A 22,243-nucleotide genomic window follows, 5' to 3' on the forward strand; every position below is an offset into this window, starting at 1 on the left:
CTTTTATAAATATTCCACATCCTCCTCCACTTCCTTCTATTCTATCCCTTCTGATACTATTAAACCCTTTAAACACAAAATCTAGGTTTGGCTTTAACCACGTCTCCTGTATACATATAATTTCTGGTTTTTCTTCAATTCCATCTATATACCCTTTAAATTCCTGTCCATTAGCTATTAAACTTCTTGCATTCCACTGTAATATTATCATATGTTTCTATCAGCTGGGGTTCCTCCTTGCCTCCCATCTGTTTCCAACTTTTTATTAATGTTTTCCCAAGATCCTTCTTTAAACCCTAAGAACTTTTCTGTTCCTCTGACTATTATTTTAATCTTTTCTGCTTTGTGTTTAGCCTGTTCAGTGCAGTTAATGACATAAGCTACAAATATCAGTTTTTCCACAGACATTGTAACAGTTTCCTCTGATTCTACTTTTCTTTGTTGATAATCTGGAGTCCTAATTTGACCTTCATCCCTTGATCTTTCTTTCTGTACATTTTTGACTGCTTCGGCATAGCTTATGTTTTTAGTCATTTTAATTTGTTGGATTTCTTTTGCTTTCTTCCTTACCTCACATCCCCCGAATGTAACTCTATGTTGCCCTCCACAATTGCAACATTTTTCCTGCACTTCTTCCCCACAATCTTCAATTCTGTGATCTTCTCCACACTTTGGACATCTTTTTTTTCCTTTACAGACAGCTGCTATATGACCATATCTCTGATATTTAAAACATCTTAGTGGTGGAGGAATGAAAGGCCTCACAGAAAAACTCAGATATCCTATTTTAACATTTTGTGGCAACACCTTTTCTTCAAAGTCTATTAAAATTGACAGGCTTCCTACTCTTTCACCATTTATATTTTTTGTCAGTCTTTTGAGATTTTTTATCTTTGCACCAACAATGCTTTTTTTTTACTTGTCTATATCTTCCTCCAGAGGAATGCCATAAATTACCCCCCGAATGATTTTATCTTCTCCTATAATCTTCCTCTCTGTCACCGTTTTCTTGCAAATGTTTTCAATTTGTAAAGCCTTTCTTCTTTGTTCTTTGGTTTTACACAACACCAGTATATTTCCATCTCTCAAGACCTTCACCATTTCAACATCTCCTATCTTTTTTTTTATTTCTCTAGATAGTGAAATAGGACTCAGGTTCTTTTTTTCTTCTTCATTTTTTATCTTTAATATTATTTTACATTCTTCCCTTCCGATTTTCCTCCTAACTACTCTCTCTTCTTCAGAACTGTTTACTTCCAGCTCTCTTTTACTCCTTTGGCTGTCTAACATTTTTCCTTCTTCTGCTTTACCTCTTCCGCGTCCTCTCCCTCTACTTACTGGCGTCCATTCATCAAAGTCCATATTGTCCTCCTGTGTATCCATTCTGAACCATTCACATACCAGTTTATGCCTTTTACTGCCACTTCCAAAAGTAAATAATTTCTACCACTGTGGGGTTCTAAGTAGACCAGCGTTTTCAGATCGAAGTTTCGCGCTCCGCCGACCGGTTCGAGCAGCCTCAGCCTGTCCTGGCCCACGGACGGCCAGGTATGTTTCTCCACACCAAACTTTATATACCTGCAGCCATGGAATTGATTGGAACAACGGAATTCATTGATTTGGTTGTGGGGCCCAAATCTTTTATTAATAGTATTGGGAATATTTTTACTGCACCATACATTTTACTTCTGCTTGTGTAATGTTATTATAAAATAATTATATTCTTTCTTGAATTTAGTTTTTGGCTACTGAGTTCTGGATTTAGACAGTGTGCCACAAAACAAAAGTGAAGCAGAAGGAACTTTATTTTGGGAAAAATGTGTGTTTTTGTTGTCAAAGTGTTTACAACATTCTATAAACAAGTTTAGATACATCTAAGCCCAATATTTGTCATACACCCAGCAGATATAGGCATAAACTAATTTTTTACTTTGACCAACATGTTTCTCCTGACTGGAACTTTTATTAACTTTTTGGAGTGGCCCAGCCTGAGTGCCGACCTAAATCCAATAGAGACCCCATGGAGGGAGCTAAAGATTAGGGCGATGGCAAGGAGGTCTTCCAACCTCAAAGACTTTAAGTTCATCACCAAAAATAAGGTATAAATAACTTTCAATATATTTATATATATATATATATATTTTTTTTTTTTTTTTAATGTCACAAAATTTTATTTAGAGGTAGAAATTGCAAGCCATAAGTGTACATATTGTTGTCTCCTTTTCAAGTACTCTATTTACTGATGATTATGGGGATCTTTCCTATCAAATCTCCCTTAAAATTATATCTCTTCACACTAAGTTTTACTGTTTTATAATTAAGGTCTTAATTATAATTAAGACTTACAGGGGTTGGACAATGAAACTGAAACACCTGTCATTTTAGTGTGGGAGATTTCGTGGCTAAATTGGACCAGCCTGGTAGCCAGTCTTCATTGATAGCACATTGCACCAGTAAGAGCAGAGTGTGAAGGTTCAATTAGCAATATGGTTCAAAATAGTGTGATTAGAAAGTGATTCACCTTCACCTCAGAGATCAGCTAGTAACATTTGGATGGTTTCCTTGGCTCTTTTACTACCATTCAAGCTATCCATCTGATCAACCTGGGATTGCACATAGTCTTGCGTTCAATTCTTCTTACTAATATTTGCAGCTGTGGTCACAGGAACATGAAGCTCCTAGGATATGGTCTTGTGACCTTTACCTTTATGACCATTTGTTGGTCATCAGTCACCAATGACAATGAACGACAAATGAAAACGGCAATGTTTTATACCTTAACACATATAGAATGTTTATGTGCAGAAGTACAGGGGTTGGACAATGAAACTGAAACACCTGTCATTTTAGTGTGGGAGGTTTCATGGCTAAATTGGACCAGCCTGGTAGCCAGTCTTCATTGATTGCACATTGCACCAGTAAGAGCAGAGTGTGAAGGTTCAATTAGCAGGGTAAGAGCACAGTTTTGTTCAAAATATGGAAATGCACACAACATTATGGGTGACATACCAGAGTTCAAAAGAGGACAAATTGTTGGTGCACGTCTTGCTGGCGTATCTGTGACCAAGACAGCAAGTCTTTGTGATGTATCAAGAGCCACGGTATCCAGGGTAATGTCGGCATACCACCAAGAAGGACGAACCACATCCAACAGGATTAACTGTGGACGCAAGAGGAAGCTGTCTGAAAGGGATGTTCGGGTGCTAACCTGGATTGTATCCAAAAAACATAAAACCACGGCTGCCCAAATCACGGCAGAATTAAATGTGCACCTCAACTCTCCTGTTTCCACCAGAACTGTCCGTCAGGAGCTCCACAGGGTCAATATACACGGCCGGGCTGCTATAGCCAAACCTTTGGTCACTCATGCCAATGCCAAACGTCGGTTTCAATGGTGCAAGGAGCGCAAATCTTGGGCTGTGGACAATGTGAAACATGTATTGTTCTCTGATGAGTCCACCTTTACTGTTTTCCCCACATCTGGGAGAGTTACGGTGTGGAGAAGCCCCAAAGAATCGTACCACCCAGAAAGTTGCATGCCCAGAGGGAAGCCATGGGGGTGGATCAGTGATGGTTTGGGCTGCCATATCATGGCATTCCCTTGGCCCAATACTTCTGCTAGATGGGCGCGTCACTGCCAAGGACTATTGAACCATTCTTGAGGACCATGTGCATCCAATGGTTCAAACATTGTATCCTGAAGGCGGTGCCGTATATCAGGATGACAATGCACCAATACACACAGCAAGACTGGTGAAAGATTGGTTTGATGAACATGAAAGTGAAGTTGAACATCTCCCATGGCCTGCACATTCACCAGATCTAAATATTATTGAGCTACTTTGGGGTGTTTTGGAGGAGCAAGTCAGGAAACGTTTTCCTCCACCAGTATCACGTAGTGACCTGGCCACTATCCTGCAAGAAGAATGGCTTAAAATCCCTCTGACCACTGTGCAGGACTTGCATATGTCATTCCCAAGACAAATTGAGGCTGTATTGGCTGCAAAAGGAGACCCTACTCCATACTAATAAATTATTGTGGTCTAAAACCAGGTGTTTCAGTTTCATTGTCCAACCCTTGTATGTGCTATGAAACAGAATATATATAACTAAAGTAACCTGAGTCTAAACTTTTATATCTCTTGTGAGTTGGAATAAAGGGTGTAAAATTTAAAGGTTGCCACTGTGAAAGGACTGAATTTATTACTTTTGCTCCGATTTCAGTCTTTTTCACTGCACTATTGTAGTGAAAAGGTAGATATACAATAATTTAATGAGGACATTAGTATCAGTGTGATATTTGTTAAACTATGAAAATAATAAGTCTGAGAAGTTGTCCTCCATCCTACTACATCTTTTAACTATAAAAGGAGTTATACAATGAATACCATAGTCGTCACGTACATCCGGCGAGGTATTTGCATCGGTGTCAGACAGCGTAAATGACGAGACAGAAAGAGACACATTATGTCTGAGCTGAAGAAGAGGTCCTTGACTTTCAATGGGCATCCTGACCAAGTCTTCTAATATGAATATAAATGCAAGATGATAGTGAAAACCCCCAAAAGGATGTGCCCCACTGACTATTAAAAGGCCTTAGAGCAGATTGATTAAGTGTCATCATCTGGAGAGAGTCTGCTGAGTATGTATTGGTATGTATGGAGGTTTTTCATGCAAGCTGAGAATCATTGATACTAGTTTTAGGATTGCTCGAGTGACTTCCAGCTACTGATGATATGGCTTTATGAAAATAATATAGAACACTTAAACAACACAATATAACTCCAAGTAAATCAAACGTCTGTGAAATCAAACTGTCCACTTAGGAAGCAACACTGATTGACAATCAATTTCATGTGATGTTGTGCAAATGGAATAGACAACAGGGGGAAATCTTTGGCGATTATCAAGACACACTCAATAAAGGAGTGGTTCTGCAGGTGGGGACCACAGACCACTTCTCAGTACCTATGCTTTCTGGCTGTTTTGGTCACTTTTGAATGTTGGTGGTGCTTTCACACTCGTGGTAGCATGAGACAGACTCTACAACCCACACAAGTGGCTCAGGCAGTGCAGCTCATCCAGAATGGCACATCAATGTGAGCTGTGGCAAGGTTTGCTGTGTCTGTCAGCGTAGTGTCCAGAGCCTGGAGGTGCTACCAGGAGACGTGGAGGAGGCCGTAGGAGGGCAACAACCCAGCAGCAGGACCGCTACCTCTGCCTTTGTGCAAGGAGGAACAGGAGGAGCACTGCCAGAGTCCTGCAAAATGACCTCCAACATACCACAAATGTGCATGTGTCTGCATAAATGGTTAGAAACCGACTCCATGAGGATGGTATGAGGACCCGACATCCACGAATGGGGGTTATGCTCACAGCCCAACACTGTGCAGGACGCTTGGCATTTGCCAGAGAACACCAGGATTGGCAAATTCGCCACTGTCGCCTTGTGCTCTTCACAGATGAAAGCAGGTTCACACTGAGCACATGTGACAGACATGACAGAGTCTGGAGACACCATGGAGAGCGATCTGCTGCCTGCAACATCCTTCAGCATGACCGTTGTGGCAGTGGGTCAGTAATGGTGTGGGGTGGCATTTCTTTGGAGGGCCGCACAGCCCTCCATGTGATCACCAGAGGTAGCCTGACTGCCATTAGGTACCGAGATGAGACCTCTTGTGAAACCATATGCTGGTGCGGTTGGGCCTGGGTTCCTCCTAATGCAGGACAATGCTAGACCTCATGTGGCTGGAGTGTGTCAGCAGTTCCTGCAAGATGAAGACATTGAAGCTATGGACTGGCCCGCCCGTTCCCCAGACCTGAATCCGATTGAGCACATCTGGGACATCATGTTTTGCTCCATCCACCAATGTCACGTTGCACCACAGACTGTCTAGAAGTTGGTGGATGCTTTAGTCCAGGTCTTTGAGGAGATCCCTCAGGAGACCATCCGCCGTCTCATCAGGAGCATGTCCAGGCATTGTAGGGAGGTCATAGAGGCACGTGGAGGCCACACACAATACTGAGCTTCATTTTGACTTGTTTTAAGGACATTACATCAAAGTTGGATCAGCCTATAGTGTGTTTTTCCACTTTAATTTTGTGTGTGACTCCAAATCCAGGCCTCCATTGGTTAATAAATTTGATTTCCATTAATGATTTTTGTGTGATTTTATTGTCAGTACATTTAACTTTGTACAGAACAAAGTATTCAATGAGAATATTTCTTTCTTTCAGATCTAGGATGTGTTATTTGAGTCGTCCCTTTATTTTTTTGAGCAGTGTATATTAACAGTTCTGCTTGATAACTGCATCCCTCTTGACACTTATATCATATCAGTTTATTGATAAAAGGTAATATAAGTAGGTAAACTCAGGAAGAATTAAAAACAGACTGAATAAAGGTTGGCTCTGATAAGTAGAAATGAAAGTCAGGGAATAAATGGGCCTCACTGTGAGGGTAATGGGTTAGTCCAAGTGATAAACACATTCGAAAGGCTGCTGACACCATTGTAATGCAGCAGAACAGAACCAATCAGAGAGCTTCTATTCTTGCCTCTGATCCAGCTCTGTTTACGTTTGACACGTCAATCATACCCAGCAGGAAGAGGAGATCCTCGTGCTCAACTGCGATCAGAACAGGCCTGTGCTTTTATGGATTTTATTGATCTCAAAACCAGGCGTATCATGTCTCCACTGATTCCTGCTGTCTATCACTGCTGGAACCCCATCCCTAACTTCCATGCAGCACTAATTGCGCTGACCTTAAAAAACATTGATGTATTTGCATGTTACACGGTCTGTTTACAATTTTAAACACTAGATGCACTTGTCAGGCTGTGAACTGCTTGTTCTCATCAAACATCTGCGACCTCATAGTGTGAATTTCAAGTATGTCATAAATATCAGCACCACTTGAGATTCAGCATCCATCACCTCCTGCAGCTCGCCTGCATATGAACAAATGTTTGAAGTCATCTTTGGCTTTAGTTTGCATCACAATTAAATGCCACTAAAACATTGTTTGCTGGCTGAAAAAGTCTCATTCATCAGTTGGGTTCACTGGTTCCCAGTGAAAAATAAACTCCATCAAAAATCTTGATGACTGAATAATTTATCTGCATATATGATTTGATCATATTTATATAATTTATTATACAGCTGAAATATTTGTGCTTTGGCTAAGTCAGTCAGGTTTTTTTCATTTAAGCATAAGATAATAGACAAACAGACCAGGAATATTTAGCAGTTCATTTTTTTCTCTTTTTAACTTTTTTTCTAGAGCATATACAGACCTGGACACTTTGTGTGTCCATACATCATATTTAACTAATCCTTTATTTCTTCTGAAAGTACTTCAGTTAAACACTGTTGTCCAGCATGTACCTGAATGCCTTTAGTATTGTATGTGATTTTAAAAAAACTGATAGAACAGTGAAAGAAAGTTGTTTATTTTACAAAAATAAGTTAAATAAATCTGGGCAGATTTGTTGGGACCTCTGTAGAGATTGTCCATGCTTGCATTAAAGCCATGTTCTTACCTAAGTGTTAAAACCTAATGAGTGTCACAGGTGTCTTTGTTATGATTCTGGCACGTCTGCTCTACCCTGTCTCCCTGGCTGCAATCAGCAGATTAGATGCACCTGGTGGCTGCTGCAGTGTAGTGCAATCTGTGGAATGCCAAGCACCTGTGTCTTCCTTGATATATACTGACTCTGACAAGCAGATGGTGCCAGATTTTTGAAAGCCATTCGTGTGAGTAGATATCCAGCGGTCCTTCCTGTCTGATCATTGTTCTTGACCTTGCCTTGCCTTTTGGATTTTTGCCTCTGTGCCTGCTCCCTGTCGGACTATTTGGATTTTGGTTTTGACCCTGTTTCCTTCATCTGGTTTATGCCTCTGCCTGCCCCTTGACTGACGCCTCTTGTTCCGATCATTGACCCTGTTTCTGTCCTCGGATTATTGAGCCAGCCTTGCCCTTGGATTATTCAGCCTGAAGTCACATCTTACCTGTGCTGTGGAGATCACTGCCTGCTGCCCACTGAGGTTTCCCCTCTGGGTTTCAAGTTCTACTCAAGGCAAAAGCAGGTTAGTGGCTTTTCTGATCCCTGTAATATCTGGAGAGACTACAAGTCACTAATCCCTCTTTATGCCCCAGTGATTCCCGGAAGCTGTGTGGAGTTTTACCTGAGTAACGTTTTCCTGTGGCTGAATAAACCTTTAAATTTTCAGTACTGTGTCTGGCTGAATCTTGGGTCTGCCTTTTTCTGATTCGTAATAGTCTTGAGTTTTTAAATTGCCCATTTAGCATATTTAAAAGCAGCAAACTGGTGACTGGGTAGTTTGTAGGAGTGTAATGGTACATGAAAATAATGGTTAGCTACATATTGGGGTTTCATGTCATATTTCGTTGTGGTTACGGTATGTTTCAGTCTAGAAAATTAACAGGAATATATGATCATTTTGATTCAGTTAGCAGTACAGAGACTAGTTTCTGAAAGTAATTTGATTTTATAATGTTGTGAAACTTTAAAAATGTGGAAAGCATAGAACTGACTGGAGATTAGGTTGAATTGTTTTCAATGAATAAAGAAGTTTACACAGGCATAGCCAATGCCTGGATAGATAGATTATACAATATACTTGAAAAGGATCAATGTAGAGGTTTAGAAACAGACTGTGCATATTTAAGTAAAAAACATGTTTAAACCAATTTGGAGTTGTTTTGACTTTTCCACAACTCCATCCAAATGAAGCTGGGATTGAGAGACAAAGTGGCATCAAAACTGACTACATTTGAAACTTGCTACCAGAGTAGGAAAGTTTGAAGCCACCCGCTGTGGTGGCTTGGTGTGGACAGCCCTGACTGCTTAAACCACTACAAACTGGTGGGTTTGTGTATGCGTGTTAACTTAGGCCTCATCTCTCTCTTATAACACGCATGAGCTATCCTGCCAACAACAACAATCGTTGACTTTAGAGTTGCAGTTGTTTCAGAAACTAACTTTTTTTTGTTGATTTTACATTAACATCTTTTGTTCCTCTACCGCGAGTTGGAAAACTACGCTCTCACTCCTGCGTCCGTTGTTCCCGCCATGCTCTTCTTCCTACAACACTTTCAAGCACAGTTGTAGCGTTACCATGCCACTCACAGGCATGGCATAAGCTTCGTGGGAACGTGGCACTGTATGGTCAGAGTTGTACCTGAATGCAGAGTGTGCAGCGGTTAGGAAAATCTCATCAACTGAGATTCCTCCTACTTGCACTTTCTAAGATGTACAGAGTTTGGGCTGATTGGATGCTAAAGGTAGCAATTTGGAACAGCTGATTTTTCTCCAATATATGTGATGTTTCGTTAGGCTTGAAGACGTTTCAGGTGAGTAAGTTCTGTGTGGAATGAGTTACTGTATGAACCTTATCGCTGTTGAAAAACACTGAAAGAAAACTTTGATTCGGTCCACCTTTCTCTTTCCACTGTGGCTGCATGAGAAACCTTAATGTTCCCAATTAGCAGAGTTCAGTGATAGCTGGGATTCCTGTCTGTTTTGTTTTGGTTTTGCTCTTTAAAGTGAGCTACAAAATGTTTCATTGAGCACATGCAGGGGTTGGACAATGAAACTGAAACACCTGGTTTTAGACCACAATAATTTATTAGTATGGAGTAGGGCCTCCTCTTGCAGCCAATACAGCATAAATTTGTCTTGGGAATGACATATACAAGTCCTGCACAGTGGTCAGAGGGATTTTAAGACATTCTTCTTGCAGGATAGTGGCCAGGTCACTACGTGATACTGGTGGAGGAAAACGATTCCTGACTTGCTCCTCCAAAACACCCCAAAGTGGCTCAATAATATTTCGATCTGGTGACTGTGCAGGCCATGGTAGATGTTCAACTTCACTTTCATGTTCATCAAATCAATCTTTCACCAGTCTTGCTGTGTGTATTGGTGCATTGTCATCCTGATACACGGCACCGCCTTCAGGATACAATGTTTGAACCATTGGATGCACATGGTCCTCAAGAATGGTTCGGTAGTCCCCTGGGCATGCAACAGTCTGGGTGGTACGCTTCTTTGGGGCTTCTCCACACCGTAACTCTCCTGGATGTGGGGAAAACAGTAAAGGTGGACTCATCAGAGAACAATACATGTTTCACATTGTCCACAGCCCAAGATTTGCGCTCCTTGCAGCATTGAAACCGACGTTTGCCATTGGCATGAGTGACCAATGGTTTGGCTATAGCAGCCCGGCTGTGTATATTGACCTTGTGGAGCTCCCGACGGACAGTTCTGGTGGAAACAGGAGAGTTGAGGTGCACATTTAATTCTGCCGTGACTTGGGCAGCCGTGGTTTTATGTTTTTTGGATACAATCCGGGTTAGCACCCGAACATCCCTTTCAGACAGCTTCCTCTTGCGTCAACAGTTAATCCTGTTGGATGTGGTTCGTCCTTCTTGGTGGTATGCCGACATTACCCTGGATACCGTGGCTCTTGATACATCACAAAGACTTGCTGTCTTGGTCACAGATACGCCAGCAAGACGTGCACCAACAATTTGTCCTCTTTTGAACTCTGGTATGTCACCAATAATGTTGTGTGCATTTCCATATTTTGAACAAAACTGTGCTCTTACCCTGCTAATTGAACCTTCACACTCTGCTCTTACTGGTGCAATGTGCAATCAATGAAGACTGGCTACCAGGCTGGTCCAATTTAGCCATGAAACCTCCCACACTAAAATGACAGGTGTTTCAGTTTCATTGTCAAACCCCTGTACTTCTGCACATAAACATTCTACATGTGTTAAGGTATAAAACATTGCAGTTTTCATTTGTCGTTCATTGTCATTGGTGACCGATGATCAACAAATGGTCATAAAGGTAAAGGTCACAAGACCATATCCTAGGAGCTTCATGTTCCTGTGACCACAGCTGCAAATATTAGTAAGAAGAATTGAATGCAAGACTAAGTGCAATCCCAGGTTGATCAGATGGATAGCTTGAATGGTAGTAAAAGAGCCAAGGAAACTATCCAAATGTTACTAGCTGATCTCTGAGGTGAAGGTGAATCACTTTCTAATCACACTATTTTGAACCATATTGGACTTAATGAAAGAAGACTGAGAAGGGCTTCAGTACTGAAAGAAAAAAAGCCATACTGAAATTTACCAAAATGTCTCTTGACAAGTCCCTAGGTTTCTGAAAGTATATCCTTTGCACTAATAAGACAAAAGTTTAGTTTTTTGCACCATCTGTTACGAGGTACCTTAAGTGTGCACAGGGCAAAATGAACTCTCAAGACTCTCAAGGCTTCCTAGAGCGAAACAAACTGCCCAGTGTCAGAAAGCAGAGCAGAATCTTGCCACTGGATGACGTGGCTAAAAGCACATAGGGATGTGTGAATGGAAAAAACTGATTGTTCTTAAATGATTAATGAACTTAATCTTCATCCTATTGAACATTGATGAAAGATGTGAAACTTCTAGTGTGGAGATGATACTCTTTGAACCTGAGGCAGCTTGAGCAGTTTCCTAAGGAAGAGTGGATCAAACTACTTGTTAGTAAATGTAGACTTCTCATTGTGAAGATCGTAGATTGCTTGTTTGAAGAGATTGCTGCAAATGGGGCTGGCTTTCAATATTACATTTCAGGATAACATCTTTTTTGTCCATGCTATTCTCATTTGTTTAATTATATTTAGTATTCAACTGATTAAGTGGTCAAATGCTAAGTGTCATTCATGTAAAAATTGTAGGACAAATAAAATGCGATGTTTTCAATATTGAAAGGGTACCAACAAATGTGTGTCTGTATATGTTGTCTACTGCAAGGACGCCTTACTGAAACTTGTCAAAGCACGACTCTGCATAATTGTTTCATGCCAGAAGGTCAAATCCATCTTGTTGTGCTCCAGGTCATTAAGTTGTATATCACCTCGGCAGTGTTCAAAATGAGAAATGTGGTGTTACGTAACAACATCTCAGCTAAATAATCAGGTCATTGTTTTCTTCACGTTGTTTTCTCTGAGTTTTTCTGAGAATGACCCCCAGATAGCAGCAGCTTCCTTTCAAAGGTGAACAGGACACACTGTTTTTGAGTTTAATCTCCTTTGGCCTGACCCTCAACCTACCTTCCCCTCTTCAGAGAATGGGATGGCTCAGATCCTGTTTGCTCACTCATTGTGTTTCCAACACACCACAAATCCACAGAAAATCCCAAAATGGCACAAGAAGATGAATTCTGGACTATTGATTGAACACTGCCTCCGAGCTAGTAATATCACTGCCTGGTTTGTAATATCTTTATTTTTCTTTGACTTTTCCTTTTTTTTTTTTTTCTCAGTTCTAATTCAAAGTTGTCAGATTTGAGAAAATCAACAGAATTCACCTGAAAGCATCACACTTCCATCAAGTCTGTTTACGTGTTTGTATGCATGGATACTCTCTTTGTTTTTCCTCTGGGTTGTGTCTATGCATGTGTGTGTGTGTGTGTGAGAGAGAGAGAGAGAGAGAGAGAGACAGACTGGATACATGTTCTGTAATGGGCTTTGTGCATCCCCTCTTGCTGACGGCCTGGATGTATCCATGGCAACGCCAGGTCGATCCTGGCTGTAAACGGAGCTGGTGAGAGGGACTTGAAAGGGAGCGTTAAACCTCTCCTCTCATCTGCCCCATGTCCCTCTCTGACCATGGCGAAATGCATGCGGCCTTGTTGAAATCTTGGCCCCAGGGGTACGGGCCATGGCTGTGACCGATGAGTCTCGCAGTGTAACACAGCACTGCCACCTTTTGACCCAATGCGAAAGTGTTTGGAAGGGTTTATCTGTTATTCTTGTCCAAGAAAGCTAAAACCAATCAAAGCAAGACTTTTCCATTTTATATTCGTAGCAAGTATTTTTAATTTAGATGGGTTATAATCAGGAGAATACATGAAAGTATAGGAGAATAATAATTTAGATTTTAGGTATAGGGATAGCGAACTTTTAGGAAGTTTTATAAAGACATTTCTTGATGAAGATATAAAATCTATTCATATTAATTTTTGAAACATAAATCTTTTATCTGATAGGTTTGGATAATTTATTTCTGCTTTGAAACCCCACAGCTCTGATCGCTAGGTCCTAAATAATAAAGGCTAGCTCAATAGTGTTAGCAGTTATGCCTTATTTTTCTACAGTTTATGAGTTTTACTGATTAATACGGTTTAATTTTAGTCCATTTTAAAGCAACTGTTTTGTTTTATTCAAAACTTTCAATTACAAAATCATAGGAAAGGATTCTACCTTGAGGGAAGGCTGCAGGATTAGATGTGCCGCTGTTGCCCCCTTGTGGATACCAGCCTGCAAATGGCAGAGTGAGAGTGATGTGAAAGTAAAGAGAGACATGAAAGGAACAAAAGAGAAAAGGCTGTTGGAAACATACATAACATGATATGATTTTTTTTCTCATAGATGCCAGAATAAACAGGCTTGTAACAACCCTATGTGCATCAGTCTAGCTGTGCTGACACGAAGTAAGACGGTGTTGGAAAGAGGAAACGGATGGACTCAGAGGCTCACTGATCTGAAGATGTTTCTCCACAGCGGTTTCACAACTCTCTGCCTTGTGAAAAATCCAGGATGTGGAAGCATGTGTAATAATTCATGCTGCTAAAGGCCCTGGGGCTGCAGCCAAGGGAGCCCTGTGACCTTCTTGTTAGGTCAAGACAGATGCTGAAGGCTATCTACTGATCCCTAATACAATATCAGGCCACGAGGCTGGTGAGCGAACTTCAAGATATGACATGATTAAGGCCAATTTGACTGTTTTGTTTGCTCTGTGACAAATAGCCTTCACAGCTTCAGCTAAGCACATATTGACCCAAGCTGCAGCCATTCTCACCCTCACACATGATATAATTGCCCCGCTCCAGACAGACTGTGTTTTAAAGGATTAACAAAGTGTATTGGTCTATGTAATGTGTTTTATATTGGTCTTACAGGTTTAATATGTCTGCTTCTTTGAGGTCTTATATGACATAATTAGGAATTTATTGTAAAGGGTGCAGCCTTCCCTTTAGTTGTGTCTAGCATTTCATTTTCTACCACCATCATGTTTCTGAAAATAATCTCTCCTTGTCTAATGGAGCTGGATCAATACAGATGGATAGGTCTCATACGTTTCCTTTTCATAACCCAGTCAGCACCAGCACCTCTGGGAATATGCATTTATCACCATATTCAATCATGAGAGGATCCTTCTAAGATGTTTTCTTCTCCACTGCTTGTACATATTTGCTTTCAGTTAATCTGTTTTGCACAGAAGTGCTTGCAGCAATGTTAGGGTTATGTAATTTTAGCTGGTTCTGATGGTAAAATGAGCCATTAGATTCAAATAACATTGAGCCAATGAAACTGCTGATTCAATTCTTTGACTTTTCTGCATGCAGTTTGCTCCCTAATAGCTTTGTGTATGACTGGCCATCCTGCTTGAACTTGATGCTCCTGTTTCCTGGATTGTCTTAAAGTTTATTAGGAGGTCAGCCATAAAAAGATGAGTTTATTTTTCCACCTTTAAAATTGGCACATTTCTTCTCTCAGCTATGGTTCAGTAATGACTGAGTATCACATGGATCTGATTGCAAAACTGTGCTGAGATCTTTTTTTTTTTTTTTCAAAGGATGTATGTAGACAGTCTGAACATTAAAATCAGCAGAAATTTAGAAGCCTCTTTAGTGCTTTTGCAGCTCTAAATTCAGGCTCATGCCTCTGCGTCAAGCCTTTTTTTCTTGTAAATGGTGAAACTCTGCCCCAGCTTGATGACCTGTAGCTGGGCCTTATGGGAATATTCTGTGTCGTGCATCGCAACACTGTCTCCCTTTCTTTCCTGTCTTCCTCCTTCCCCCCCTCCTGTTTCTTCTATTTTTTTTCTTCCCTCTTTGGAAATCGCTCGAAGGAATGGGTCTGCCCCCTGCTCACAAGGACAAATCCCAGCATATGAATGGTGTTGGGAAGAGCCTTTGATTTGCCTCTTAGCTCATTTGCCGATTATGTTTGACTTTGAATTGTCCCGTGTTTGATTACCATCTCACCTGGCAAAGTGGCTGGCTTTGAACTACAGACTTTATTTTTTCTCATCTGTTTCAAGGATTACCTAAAGTCTATAACAGTCGAAGAAGATCCCTAACACTTTTAGACTTTTTGAGGACTGTGTCCCCATCTTTAGTTGATTCCTCATCCCCGTGTGTAACTGATTTTGTTAAATCCTGCCACCATGCCGGTCCGGATCATGTGCACCATCTCATTTTCCACCGATGATGAGCCCAGCAGAGGATACGGTAAAGATGGTTTTGACGATTACTACAAGCGTATAAAGCAGGACTACAGCGATGGGGGCTCTCAGGACTACCTGGACAATGATTGCGCTGAAGACGAGGATGAAGTCAGTGACGTGGATGACCTGGCCACTTTCTGTAGCGGCTGCTCGCTACATGGAGCCAACCACATATTTGTTGAGGAAAAGAAGTTTGGTGTTCGTCAGGGTTTGTGGGCGGTGGTCTTCACCACGGCGCTGTCCGCTTTCCTATACCAGGTGGTTGACAGGGCTATATACTATCGCCAATATGACCACATCACCATGCTGGATGAGAGGGTGGCCAACAATATGACCTTCCCTGCTATCACCATATGCAATTTCAACTTCATTCGCAAGTCTCAGATGAGCTACAGTGACCTGATCTTCATGGGCCCCTTGCTGGGGTTTGAGGAAGGCATGGCTCCGGGTTTTCCGTTGGCTCCGGAGCCGGACCGCCCACTTGGGTCACGTTTCAGCCTTGATGAGTTCTACAACCGCACCCGACATCGCATTGATGACATGCTGCTGGACTGTAGCTTCAGGGGGTTGGAGTGTGGCACAGAGAACTTCAGAGAGGTAAATCACTGCAACAACTAGATTTTTAAACATTTTGGTTTAGTGTGATCTTTTTAGAAGTATAACCCTCCAAATTTAAAGCTTCCAATGTTTATTATTATTTAATAAAGTTTTTACTGATGGCTTACATTAAATATGATCATCATAAACTGGAATTCAATCCAAGAAACATTCAGAAAAGCAAAAACGGGATTTTATTTGTAACTTCTGCTGTATTTCCTATGATAAAAAGAATCTGATCCAGTTGAACCTTCCAGTGAAGGAAGCTGTAGTTTATTCTTTGTCGCTGTTCAGGAACATCTTGTACTGATGCAGAGTAAAGTGTTTATTCCTGTGGGGCCATCCACTCACATTCCTAAGCCATTGCTGTAAATAAAAATGTTTCTCTGAGTCAGCATGTTGCAGAAATTAAACTTGATTGTAAATAATAGAACAAGCAGACATAAGCCACATAACTCATAGGGAGAATATTTGGCAAGCGGTTATTGAACTAAACTGACGTTGTTGGCATCAGGAGGAGACTCAGAGCTGTGACTTGTAGCTTCCCAATTTATTTGAGTGATTTTGTTGTGTGACCGCTGCCCTTTGTGTTGCTTTGACTGTGTCCATCGAACAGCACACGTGAAATACGGAACCGCCGAGCAGTGTTGACTGTTTCCATCTGTTTGTTTGTCAATCCGTCTGACCTTTTCAGTTTTATTCGTAGGTTTGTGCATACTGCTGATGAATCTCCAAGAACCTCTTGAACTGCAAGTAGATCAGTTCTTGCATCTTAACCTCTGCAAATAAACATAACACAATATCTTCATCAAACACAGATTGATTTTTTTTTTTATTCTATATTTACTTGAACTGTTTAAGCAAAATGGAGGCAAAATCACTTGTTCCTTTAATTTTAGCATCTGTATTTTGGGATTTCAAAATTTACACTTTAGAAATATATATATCACGCATAAGAAATTGTAAAGCCTATTTAGTACTAATAGTGATAATCTACAAACAAAACAAATTCCTATCTGAAAAAAAAAAAAAAAAAATCATTTGGGTTGATTTCGGAAAAAAAAAACATTTGGTCTAAGACTAATAAAATAATATAACCTATCCTCTAATCATTTACCCCAATATATGTTAGTTTTATGGAGATTAAAATGCACGGCTGGTGTGAAAATAAAACCCAAATCTTCCCTATAATTTCCATGATTCTTTTTATGCATTTGTTATTTGCCATTTTATCTCACTGCTTAAAGCTACTCTGACTCAGCAACTTTGGAGAGTGAAAATTAAGCTTTTAAATTATAAATCTGACAAAGTATGATGAGGGTCACTGAGAATAAAAATGTGAAAATCTAAGCTGGGCGCATGTTAAAGAGAATCCTCTCGTAGACATTTTACGCCATTTCAACAGAACAATTTTTATCTTAATGTGATTTATTTTGTAGACTGACAGTAAAGAAATCATCTGTGTGCCTTTGATTAGCATGATGTTAGCACAGAATGTCAGCAAATTCAGTGTCTGATCCAAGTAAAATCTTCAAAAGTTTCCAGATCAGGAAGAGGCAGGCAGAAAAAAAGATGGATATGATCAGCATCCTTGAAGTGAAAGAGAGCCAGCAGTCATCCTATGCTGATATGCTTTTTAAACAAAACAAAGTACAGTAAATGCAGGGCAGTGGACCATTTTACTATCATAAGAAGGAGGAACTGATGAGGTTTCATTTAATGACAGATTTTACTGGAGTGGTTTAGTGCACAACTCATTCCTGCATTTTCTGTTTCACCTTGAATTTGATAGCCTTCCTTCAATACTATTACATCATACACAGTCTGCAGCATATGTCCTTATAAAACAAGATTTACTGAAAATTAATCATTTAAACCATACATATGAAAGCTGGGGAAATAATGGTTTGTTAGAATGTCCTTACACATAAATGAAGAAAAAAAAAAAGATTTTCTTTTTACTGAATTAGCTATGAAACATTAAACTTTAAAATGCCCCTTCTGTTCCTCAGAGAGCTGTGATCGGTGTATGATGTTGTACGCTGTGACTCTGAGATTCGTTTGTTACTGATGAGTGAATCGTAAGCATGCATGGATCGTTGGGTTAGAGATCTGGCCAACTTAAATGACAGGTAATCATTTCTCTGTCAGGTCTAATGGGACTAATTATAGCTTTTATCAGTTCAGCATGATCACTTCTAAATTATAACCTCCTGCTGAAATAATCATTGATTGGTGCTTTAGCTCATGCTCCTTCACAGCCAGAAGCCACCACTTTGTCAGAAGTTTGTTTCTCTGCTTTTAAAAGAGATTCGTAATTATAGATGCATTATCTCTTGTTTAATAGTATTGAAATAAACCTTTATAATCCCAAAATAAATTGTTTTAGTTAAAAAACAATTCAATGAATAGTCCTTAAAGGGACCTATTTATTTTTTATTCATGGTCAAAGTTTGGATGACATATTAACTCTAGGTTAAGTTTAGTTTTATGTTGTGAACAGTGTTGATTATGCTGTTAATAATGTCAATGATATGCAAAAAAGTTACATAAAAATGTGTTCTGGATTTGTATTGATAGGATGCCTGTAAAAGCTTTAAATTGATGTGTTCAATCTATATTGATTAGTGAAATACAATTATTTGGACTTTCAATAACTTTAAACATTAGATTGTTATTGAAAGGGAGTTTTTCCTCTCCGCTGTCGCTACATGCATGCTCAGTATGAGGGATTGCTGCAAAGTCAACGCCAGTGACTGTCCACTGTCTCTACATGCTCATCCAGGAGGAGGGAATGCTGCAAGTCACTGACTGGATGCAATCTGCTGGGTTTCCTTAGATAGAAAAACTTTTTATCCAATTTGGATAAATAACTAACTCTGACTGCACTGTTTTTTCAATGGTTAGGATTAATTGGAATGTATGTACCTGACTGTTGTGAAGTGCCTTGAGACAACATGTGTTGTGAATTGGCGCTATATAGATCAAACTGAATTGAATTGAATTGAAATCGGTGCAGACAAAATTTGGGGAATAAAATGTTTTCACAATTAAAATAATTACATAAAAAGTTTAATTCAAATTTAAATTTTTTTTTCAATTTTAAATAATACTTTTCATTATCAGCCTCTCTCCAATTTGCAAGACTGTGTGTGTGTGTGTTGGGTCAACCGGGCCGGCTTGTAAATGTTTATATTACTGTATGTTTCAAAAGCTTGGAATATTCTTGCCCAGTTATTGGCTTTATGGTCTGTCTCAAAATGTTGTTTTATGAATTAGATGTTTTTTCCTTTTCTATCCTTTTTGAAGCCTTTGACTCCAGCAGGTGAACCAGCATAGCAAACTAGTCCACTTATCATGTAGGGGTGATAAAATACATGAACTGCTATAATTTAATATCTTACAATGAATATCTAAAAACTGAAAACAAAATTTATTGAATATAAAAATATACATGTAAGTAGAAAAATGAATGTGAAAAAGGGTTTAAAAATGAAATTGTTGGTTTTTAAACTAGAAAATCAAATCGTTAAAGGTTTTAACTGGATTATTTTCTCTTTTATCAACTTTGACAGATCTGCATATGTTAGATTTATTTGCATCTTAAATATTTAAATCATATTCCTGTTCATTAATTTTTCACCTCTAATATACAGCTTTGGGATGTAATATAACACTGCAAACTGCAAATGTAGCTAAAGTTAGTGTCAATATCAGGGCTGCCTCTAAAGACTTTTTAAAGGGGATCATCTTTGGAGTTAAGCACATTTAAAAATGGGGTGTTAGGATGAACAAACATGATATAAATTAAAATAAAATGCGTAAGTGATATGTTTCATTTTAATAACACATGTTCACTTTTCTCTTAAATATAAAAAATAATATAATATAAAAAGTAATATAAGAAAATAAAATATAAAAAAGATTTAGAAGGGTAGTCATTGTCCCAATCCAAAGATTTTGCTTTACTTTGTAAGATCAACACCTTTTGAATGTTTAGGTATTTGTAGTATCAAACAGACTACTTAATTGCAGACCTAGGCAGTGGATCAGAACAGTGTGTTTCACTTGTTGAACATGTCAGTAATGCAGTTTTACCAGAATCGCCTAATTAACTTTAAATTACTTATCACTGGGTAAAAACATAGATTCAACCAAGCTTTAAAAAGTATTTAAATATCTTTAATAAACTGAAGGAAGAACAGATTTTTGTAATTAGGGTGGAATGGCAGCAGAAGTGACAGTAAATGAAAAGAAATGTAACCCTTGTAAAAGTTGTTCAGAATGAGAGATTGGCATAATTACTGCACATTTCTCCTTAGTTATGGCTAAAAAGCAAGATAATACAGTTAGCATGTATTAATTCATTCCAGTTTTATTTTACCCCAGAACAGCAAATCAATAAAGTGCATTCATTTTGTATAATGTGGCAATTGGCAACACCAGCAGTTCGTGAACTGCTGCTGCCTGTTTATTACATCTCCCAAAGAGCCACTAATGGCTCCACAGACTCTGCTGCTGGGAGGTGCACAGATTGATTCCTTCCTGTCCCTCTCAGTCTCTGGGGCTTTCTGTCTGTCCTTCACCTCTCTCTTTCTATCTGTCCACTCTCTATCTGGTGATTATAGACTTGAACATATGTATCAGTGTGTCTGTGCATGTGTGCAAGCTGCAATAAGCTTTAGCTAAGAGCTGGGTCAATAGGGAAGTTTGGTTCATTTGCAGCAGTTCTGAGCCCCTCTCAGACCTCTGATCTAAATTCTTTTTTCTACCCCAACCCCAGCCCATTAGATACAGTTTGACTTTCTCCCAAGCTCAGCACTGTCAACAGAATCAGCCAGGGGCTCTGATTACACCCTTCCCTTGTCTTTTCAAGAGCATCAGTCTGCACGCCAGGAACGCGGCCTCTAACAGATTGACAGATAAGCAGAAAAAAATGAGGGGGTTCTTTCCGTAGAATAGAAAATGTTGAGACGAAGCTAGGCTCGCCTTCTGGCACTAAGCTGCAAATATCTGGGGGGGGTTTTCAGAAGTCTTTAAAAGCAACACCATCAGTGAAAATCATGTCATTACCCCCAAAGACGTGCTATGGTGTATCAGAATTTTGTAAATTGCCTTGCAGCACTTAGTGTAGATATCAGTGTGTGTTGTTGTAATTACGAATATGACTATATTATTTGATATTTAATATTAATACTTTAATATTTTATTAAATAATATTTTGGTCTGTTAAGGGTTGTCCTGTGAATACCAGACCAATAAGGCGGTGTTATTAGGACAAAACTGAAAGGGACGAGCCAAGCTCTGACATTATTGAACAGCATAAACTCTGCTCACACATGGAATAAATTCACACAATTTCTTAACATACAAGAATTTATTAACAAAAATAAGTCAACTCAAAGTCAAACATATTTCAATCAAAAAACTCTTTACTATGCTAAAACAATCCAACTAAACTACCAAGCAGAATTAAAGAATAAGGAAGACTAATGGGCTATGTACAATATAAACAAGTTGATTAAAGATGATTGAAAACCATGACCAAAAGAGTGATGCAACATTACCATGCAATATTTATGTTTGAGAACCAAGGATTATCTTGAAGAACCTGTAAATGAAGTTAAGTTAGTCTTGGAACCAACTTGGGCAATAATTGGTATACCTTTAGACAACCATTCACAATGCAAGACCAGATAAAACATTATTTTAATAAAATAGTATTTTAAATAATGATCTGCTGAATAAAACCAACCTTCTGGATGACCAATTCTCAACAGTGTTTAATTAGCTGCCTTCATTATTAAAATATTTAAAGAAATATTATTTTGAATAAGAACCAAATCTTTGAGAAATGGGCTTAATTGTGTTTCTTAGTTATCAAGTTTAGTAAAATAATATTTAGGGAAATATTATTTTACTAGATTGAAAACTAACAACCCTTTTGGGTAAATGATCTTTAGTAGGCAAGCACGTGTTCTTAGCTGTTAGTGGTTGAAGCTAACAAAAGAAACGTATAGCTTATCAACAGAATCAAACACATACCTTTTAAAATACCATTAATAAAAGGGTTAAAATGCATAAGCGTGGACGGCGCTTTATGGCCGATCTTAACTTAAAAAACAAAGACAGAACACAAACTGAGCATGTGCTGAGCAGATAATCTGCTAGCTCTAAGATGGCTGAGTTTCAACATAAACAAAACCAAACGTCATAAAACGAAAAATGTATAGATTATTTCATTCTAACTACTTCTCTCTGCCCAAAACACAACCTCCTACGTGAATCGTGCTGAGGAGAAGTTGTCCGGGGCGACGAAGTTGAAGAAAGCATCCA

At 39.2% G+C, this 22,243-nt stretch overlaps 1 protein-coding gene across 2 annotated transcripts in view; it reads left to right on the forward strand.

Annotated features, from left to right (window-relative positions):
- asic1b (acid-sensing (proton-gated) ion channel 1b) overlaps positions 1-22,243 on the forward strand; it is a 238,420-nt gene that overhangs the window by 150,451 nt on the left and 65,726 nt on the right. The window contains exon 1 of one of the 2 annotated variants that reach the window (XM_047347856.1): positions 14,676-15,907. The exons of the other annotated variant lie outside the window; for it this stretch is intronic. Coding sequence (XP_047203812.1) covers positions 15,251-15,907 — 657 coding nt within the window. The 5' untranslated portion in view covers positions 14,676-15,250. Of the gene's footprint in view, positions 1-14,675; positions 15,908-22,243 lie in introns of those variants that run through there. 2 annotated transcript variants of the gene reach the window in all.

Source organism: Girardinichthys multiradiatus, chromosome 20 (genome assembly GCF_021462225.1).
Source record: "Girardinichthys multiradiatus isolate DD_20200921_A chromosome 20, DD_fGirMul_XY1, whole genome shotgun sequence".
NCBI lineage: Eukaryota > Metazoa > Chordata > Actinopteri > Cyprinodontiformes > Goodeidae > Girardinichthys > Girardinichthys multiradiatus.